Source organism: Aegilops tauschii, chromosome 2 (genome assembly GCF_002575655.3).
Source record: "Aegilops tauschii subsp. strangulata cultivar AL8/78 chromosome 2, Aet v6.0, whole genome shotgun sequence".
Classification (NCBI taxonomy): domain Eukaryota; kingdom Viridiplantae; phylum Streptophyta; class Magnoliopsida; order Poales; family Poaceae; genus Aegilops; species Aegilops tauschii.
The window spans coordinates 635,796,545-635,804,219 of NC_053036.3; the positions used below are offsets into that span (position 1 = coordinate 635,796,545).

General features: G+C 49.8%; 1 protein-coding gene across 1 annotated transcript; it reads left to right on the forward strand.

The window, feature by feature from the left end:
- The first annotated feature begins 337 nt into the window (after positions 1-337).
- On the forward strand, positions 338-2,239 carry LOC109772561 (benzyl alcohol O-benzoyltransferase-like). The gene is made up of 2 exons (XM_020331238.4): positions 338-811; positions 894-2,239. The coding sequence occupies exons 1-2, from the start codon at positions 368-370 to the stop codon at positions 1,779-1,781; spliced, it is 1,332 nt and encodes a 443-aa protein (XP_020186827.1). The 5' UTR covers positions 338-367; the 3' UTR covers positions 1,782-2,239.
- Positions 2,240-7,675: the final 5,436 nt, after the last annotated feature.

Genomic DNA, 7,675 nt, shown 5'->3' on the forward strand with positions numbered 1-7,675 from the left:
GTGAAGAGGCCCACTCTGGTTAAATTGGTGGGAGAGAGAGAATTAGTTTGAAAATTTAAGTAAAACAATCGTAGTTTCTCTGTCGGTCTAGCATTATTGTTATCTTGATGAGGAGAATGTTTCGATGATTACAGCACCCATGAGCTTCCTGACAGGGGTTAGAGCCTACACGTGCCGAAGAGTGAAGGGGTGTAACAGTACATTACATGGATTAGAAACGAGTGGTCTGAGGCATTTGCCGAAGGACAAAGGTGTAACAGTACAGTAATGGATTAGGAACGAGCGGCGCAGTACATTGGCACAAGACTCTGGACACTTGATACCTTTTGCATGCAGAAACAACCGAACAAAATTAGAACACCCCGTCATGTCCACGCTCAGCTTCACCGTCCTCCGGAGAGAGCCCGTGCTCGTCGGCCCAGCCTCGCCGACGACATCGCGAGCGAGGAAGCGCCTCTCCGACGTCGACGATCAAGACGAGCTGCGGTCGCACATCTGCGGCATCTTCTTCTACCGCGGCGGCGGGCTCGCACGCGGCGACCCGGTGGACATCATCCGCCGAGCCTTGTCCGAGGCGCTGGTGCACTACTACCCACTCGCCGGACGGCTGCGCGAGGTGGGGGGCCGGAAACTGGTCGTCGACTGCACCGGCGAAGGGGTGACGTTCGTCGAGGCGGACGCCGACGTGCGACTGGCAGATCTCGAGGTCGACGTGCCCGGGCTGATGCCGCCATTCCCGTGGATTAAGGAGCTCTGCTTCGAGGTGGAAGGCTCCAGCGCTGTGCTCAACTGCCCCTTGGTGATCATTCAGGTAAGCATTTCATATTTGCACGTGAGCACACACATTATCCACGCACAGTTTGAGGCTAACAACTTTTCTTGCCGATGGTCAGGTGACGCGGCTCCTGTGCGGCGGCTTCGCCGTGTGGCATAGCTTCAACCACACCATGTGTGACGCCGCGGGGTTCATCCAGTTCCTCAACGCCGTCGCCGAGCTCGCTCGAGGTCTCCCTGCGCCGACCATCGCGCCTGCCTGGTCTCGCGAGTCGCTTGACGCACGAAGGCCCCCAGCGCCCTCATTCCCGCACCCGGAGTACGATCCAGTGCCCCGGACGCCCATACCAACCGAGGATGACATTGTAAGGCGCGCCTTCGTGTTCGGCCCTTCGGACGTCGCCGCGATCAAGAAAGGCCTGCCGCCTCACCTCCGAGACAGGGCAACGAGCTTCGAGGTGCTCGCGGCGGTGCTGTGGCGCGCCCGCACGGCGGCGTTGAGGACGCTCTGGTCCGACGAGGAGGCACGGCTGGTGACCGTCGTCAGCGTGAGGAGGCACAGCAGCGCCCTGAGCCTCCCCGCCGGCTACTACGGCTTCGCTTGCGCGTACGTCACCGTGGTGATGGCCGCCGGCACGCTGCTCAGCTGCTCGTTGGCAGACGTGGTGGAGCAGGTGCGGGAGGCGAAGGCGTCGGTGACTCCCGAGTATATGCGCTCCACGGCGGACCTTCTGGTGCTCCGTGGCCGGCCGCCTTTGGCCAGGGCAAATATGTTCCTTCTGTCTGACCTCCGGCACGTTGGGTTCCAGCGCGTGGACTTCGGATGGGGCGAGCCGGTGTACGGCGGGCCCTCTGGCATCAAGTTCGGGAGTGCCTTCTTTGTGGCTGTCAAGACCAGCGACGGAACGGACGCGGTGGCAGTGCCGGTCGCACTGCCAACCATGGCCATGGAGAAGTTCGCGGCGGAGATCCAGAGCTTGCTCAAGGATAGTATTAAACAGCCCTAGAAATTTCCTAAGCTGAAAAATAAGCCAGGTTTCTTGTCCCTCCTTTTCGAAACAAAAAGCCCCAATGAAAAATAAAGAGAGAATTTCTTGTTTAACACTGTTTTAAAATTTGTTGTCTTATTTAACACTGAATCTTTTTTTAATAACACTTCCATCTATTTAGAGCCTTAACGATGTTAAATGACACCTGAAAAGAACTATTAGCCCCTCATGTGATATATGACCGCAATTTTACGTGTATTCAGCCATACAGGGAACAAACACTTTCAAACAGCTTGTGCGGAGCGCCGCGGTTGGTCATGATGGTGGCTGGCGGGCCAGAGTTCATGCAGTCGACCACATTGACGAACACCGGGCTCGAGGTTGTGCCTTGGCCTCGGCTGACTGTTGGATGCATGTAATGAGGCATGTTTCCTTCCCTGTATATTCCGCATTCAAGAAAAAATTTCAGTAATTAATTTCTGTTTGGTACAAAATTGTGTCGAACACCATCCAGATAGAGTCACATGCTAAAGCTAAACTACCACGCAAAATTTTGGTCACAAACCAGCAAGGGGCAAATAGGTCTTTTCAGGTATCATTTGACACCGTTGAGGCTTAAAATGGACGAAAGTGTCATAAAAAACATAAAATTTAGACACGGTGTTATATAGGGAAGTAAAAGTTTTTTAGTGTCAAATAAGGAAACAATGTTATATAACGTATTTTCTCAAAAATAAAAGGATGCATTGGAGCGTGGTGTAGGTTGATGCATTGTTGTAATGGTGTTGCTAAATCTTATTCAGCTGAGACTTGGTTATGTCTTAGTCGATGCTATATTCGTGAGATCTTACATTGACATCGGTGTAAATTTTTCTTCTCGGATTTTTTTCTTACATCTTATATCACTTGACTGACACTTGGTTAAGTCTTAATTAACTGAGACCTAGTCACGCCCTTGTAGCTAGGGGAGACCAATAACGATGAGAGATAATTAGTTAAAAAAAGAGTAAAATGCATCTGCGGTCACTATACTCGGGTTGAAAGTTCACTTTGATCACTGTGCTTAAAAATATGATCAATACGATTACTATATACGCGTTTCAGTGATTATACGGTCACTGGCTTTCGTATAACTTTGTATGTTATGTAAGCCGACCAGTCAAACTTGCTACATGGCAAATAAAGTAGTCTTCCTTTGTGCAGGACCCACCTGTCAGTGTGCGGGTAGAAAGAAACAAAGGGGGGAAAAGACATGCACAAGCTGGGATTTGAACCTAATATCTCGCGTCGGCAAACCGCGAGTTCTAGCCAATTAATCCTGTAGGTTTTATTGTGAATATCCATAGTGGTTTCTTTTTGTACACATGATTACATGAGCATGCAGCAACATACAGTGCACGCGCACACACTCATGAACCCGAAAAATGCTAGACTCACGGGTTTTTACTAGCTATTACGGGCTCTTTTCAACTAATCAAACCTCCCCCCCCACCCCCACCCCCCCACCCCCGCGCTTTTCAGCTGGGGTGGGGCCCCTCACCTTGATTTCCACCCAATCAGGAAAACCCACCACAGCTTCTCCGTGAACCCCGTAAAATTAATCCCGTGTGTGTAGCATTGCCCCTCATGAACCCGCTAGGACGGATGCACGCAGGGCGCGCGCACACGCACACACGTACTATGTACGCACTGCACACCCGCCGGCATTGCAGCTATCTCCACACTAGTCCCTCCACTGCCTCGGCATGCAGCTCATGGAGTCCTGCCCGCCACCGCTCGCCGCGTTGCGGCGCTGATGACTGGCCGATCCCGGTTGATGCATATGAGTAGCAAGACAAGACTCCGCTGCTTTCATCACACGCCTGACATAGCTCACCATGTAAACGGAAGAGAAGAGGAAGTCTCTCTTCTCCATCTCTTCCCTGCTCCTGTTGAGAGTCTCCTTGTGCACTCCTTCGCTGTCCCTCTCCCTCTCTCTCTCTCTCCGGCGGCTCTGCCGTCCGGTGTGAGGATGGGTTAGGTGGTCGGTCTCCCTCTGTTCATAGTAGTCTTAGGTTTAGGTGTAGGTTGTGTCTTGCCTCCGTGGCGTCTGGCGTTATGCCGTACTTGAGCTCCCCATCAACAAATCCAGGCAGTGTTTGGTGGTTACCAGTAGCCTCCCAGGCCGGCCATCCATGGTGGATGGAGGCAGATGGGAGTGGATCTGGTGCGAGCTCTCTTTCCCCAATAAGCCTGAGGTCTTCCCTGATCTGGAGGATGGCCCTCTACTGCTGCTTGCTCTTTCAACTCACTTTGGTGGTGGATGAGGAGCGGGGGCGTTGCAGATACTTGAAGCCTGCAGATCGAGTTCGTGCATATCAGTAGTTGATTCCATGGTGGAGCGACGGCGCCCTCGATTGGCTGCCGGTCTCCGCTGGTTCACTGCTTCTTCTGGCCGAATGGCGGCCGACTCCATTCCTCCCGGCGTGCGTGCCTTATGGGAGGCAGATCCAGCTGTTGTTCGGAGGCTATGGTGTGCAGGTGTTGCGGCCATGGCGATTTCTTCGCGCCAAGTGGTTCGTCCCCTGAGGTTCAATCCGGGCGGTGGCTGATAGGGACCCGATCGCGTTTCGTGCTTTCAGTTTGGGGTCCTCCATGTAAAAGTCAGGGGCTTGTTTGTTATGTATTTTACTTTGGAGTCCTTGTAGGAGCTTTGTACTTTCACCACTTTGGTGTTAAACGAAAGCTCGGGGTCGTTCTAGACCCCTCTTCAGTTAAAAAAAAGACGGGGCAGCGCATACCAGTTCTCCGTCTTCGTGAGGTGGCCACATGGCCAACAGCGACGACACCCAGAATGGGGCGCTCCCCTCGCCGTGCGCACGCATGATGATGGCGTGGCTGCCGGAGCACGACTGGAGGTCTCAGCTTCGTCGTCCGGGTGAGTGTGGTGTGTGCTAGGTTAGTGTACGAGCGTGTGCATGCCTCCCAGCGTGTGTGTGTTAGTGTGCGCACGGGTGCATGCGTGCTAGTGTACGTTGTGTGTTTTTATAAAAACAATCTTGTACTCTCTCCGTTCTACAATATAAAAGCGTTTTTGACACTAATAATACTAAGCAATAAAAAAGGCGTGCCATATGGCTTAGTTGGCTAGTCCATATGAGCGGGAGAGAGATGAGACTCACGTATGTAGAGAGAAGATAGGCTACATTATTTGCCACACAGGAAGTTTGACCGTTCAGCCTAGATAAAATACGAAGTTATATGTGGAGTCAGGGACTGTATAATTACCAATATATGTATATAATGACTGTATTAACCGTATTTTTAAATACAGTGATCAAAATGAGCTTTTGATACAAATACAATAACCACCAATGTATTTTACTCTTAAAAAAATTAGGAAACGTTTCAATCGTCCGGTGGCGCCCGCTCTTTTTCTCTCGCACACATGCACGCACACCCTGCGTTTGTGGGTCGCGCGCGCGCACCACGCACGTTCTTATCCCTGTACCGCTCATCCACACAATTTACGCACATCTTTACCACTTTCTTCAACTTGCTTTCTTTTCCCCAAGAGCGCTCGTCCTCTTGCCTCGCCTCCTCACCTCTTGCTTGCGCCGCCGCATCCAAGCTCCGATGAGCCCCACCACCGGTGAATCCCCTCTGCTACTTTTCTACCTCTTTGGCAAGCCTTTCCCCTTTTCCCCTCCCATTCACAGCTGCATCTTCGCACGGGGCCACGTGCTGCAACCATGCACCTAACATGTTGGCACTGCCATGCCCAGATGCTGGAACTGCATCTGGCAATTCCCGCGACCATGAGTAGTGTCCGAGCTTCCATGGTAACCACATGGGGATAGCGGTGCTGCAACAGTGGAGTGCGGATACTAGATCCACGGCGCAGACGTCGGAACCATGGGCAGGAGATGCTGGAAGCCACAACTTCCCACGGTGACCACGCCGACGTTTGCTGCAACCACGGTGGCAAAATGTTGGAATCATGGCGAGGGGATGTTGGAACCGGCTGGAACTCGGTGCTACAATGAGGTGGCGATTTTTGGTGCAACGAGTTTTTTACTAGAACCGGCATCAATGGTGCTACAAAACGGCCACGGATTTTGCTGCAACCGACCACGGCGGCCACGGGCGGCATTTTTGTCGGAGGTTGAAGACCAGAAGCGGGACCGTGGGGGTGCAGCAAGCTAGAAGCATCCACGGCAGGAGCTACAACCGGAAACGACGTATGCTGCAACCTAGGGCGACACCGGAGTTGAAGACCGAGACCCCGCCGGCGACAAAGAGCTAGAATCGGTCGTACGTTTTATTACAACTACAAGCGACGGTCGACCGTGGTCGCGGCTGGCCACGACGGTCAGTGTGGCTGCCTGGGAACGAGGGCGGTGAGCCGGGGAGCTTCGGCGTCGGTCATGTGGCTCGCATCCCATGTGCGCGCCAACATTTTATTCAGGTCGAAACGCAAAACATAAAAGATGTGATGGGGACGAAAGGGCGTGATCTCCCAATCGCGTGTGCACCGCGAGGTCAAAACCAACCGCGATGATCCAACGTCAGACAACACAGAAACGACCCGTTTGACCATCATTAGATGGGTCAAATAGAAGGAGATCGAGCGCGCCTCCTGGAGCCGAGTCTCCCAATCACCTTATAGGTTAGAATGAGCTGGGGGTCCTAGTATTGCATTACATGAGCTGGGGTAAAGCACGATAGGAGAGAAAAAGGCCTGCCACCGCTCTCCGCAGATGGTAACGTCAACTGACGGCGCCGAGAAGGTAAAGGTCGTGGGAGGCGTTGTGGTGACGATATTGGGTTACCGCCCGAGTCTCCCTAGCGAGCGTTGCGGGAGCCGCCTTGTTCTCTGTTGTTGTTCACCCTTGTGGTCACACTCGACGATGAGAATCAGGAACTTGGAATAAAACATGCTAGTGTAGCCTCTTTTCACAATCCAATATCGTTTTATATCAAATTTCACCATCACTTATTGGCCAATATGCATTATGCCTGTGACTTTTCTAAGGTGGCTGATGTTGAGCTCTCTTCAATAAATAAATTTCTTAATTTAAAAATTGATTGACCCATTAATGACTATATAATCCTATCAACAAATGACTATATAATCTGATACAAGAGTTAATGACTAATCTCTTCCTCCGGGTTTATTGCATCATAAATTTTTACTAAGAAAATACACGTTAGCTAGATGTAAGTTGCCTGAAAATTAAATTTGTGTCAGTCAAATTTTCTGACCTTTGATTGATGCTTCAAGATTCGTGCTTTTTTTCTGCTATGTGATATGTCTCGTTTTGGGCTGGAAATTTTTTATTGGCCCCTTTATTTTGGGTCTGTCAATTCCTTAACAGGCTGGCCCATTAAGCTGTGCAACCCAACATGCTCTATGTAGCCCATCTGATGACCAGGCCCTCCGTCTCTCCCTTTGTTTTTTCTATTTTCTGTTTTTATGTGTTTTTTGTTTTTCTTTATTAGTATATTATTATTTTTATTTTCAGGTTATTTTTGGAATGTTAGGTGAGTTTAAATATATACGGACAAGTACAATATGTGCAAAAATTGCAATATTATATGATTATTATTTTGCATACCAAAGAGTGCAATTTCAATGCAAATTTGTGTGCAAGTTTACTAAAATATTTTATTTCTTCTTAGAGGGTAACACCAACGTCACTATTTCATTCTTCCTTATAAAACTTCATTTTTTTATCTAGTTTTAGTTTCTACTTCCTTTATTTTGATTTGTTTTTAGTTTTTTTCATTTACTTTCTTCTTAAAGTGCAATGTCAATGCCACAAATTCATTCTTCCATAGAAAAATTAATTAATTATTTTGATTCTACTTTTGCTTTAATTTAATTTATTTCATCTTTAAGGGTACTACCAATGCCACTAATTCATTCATTT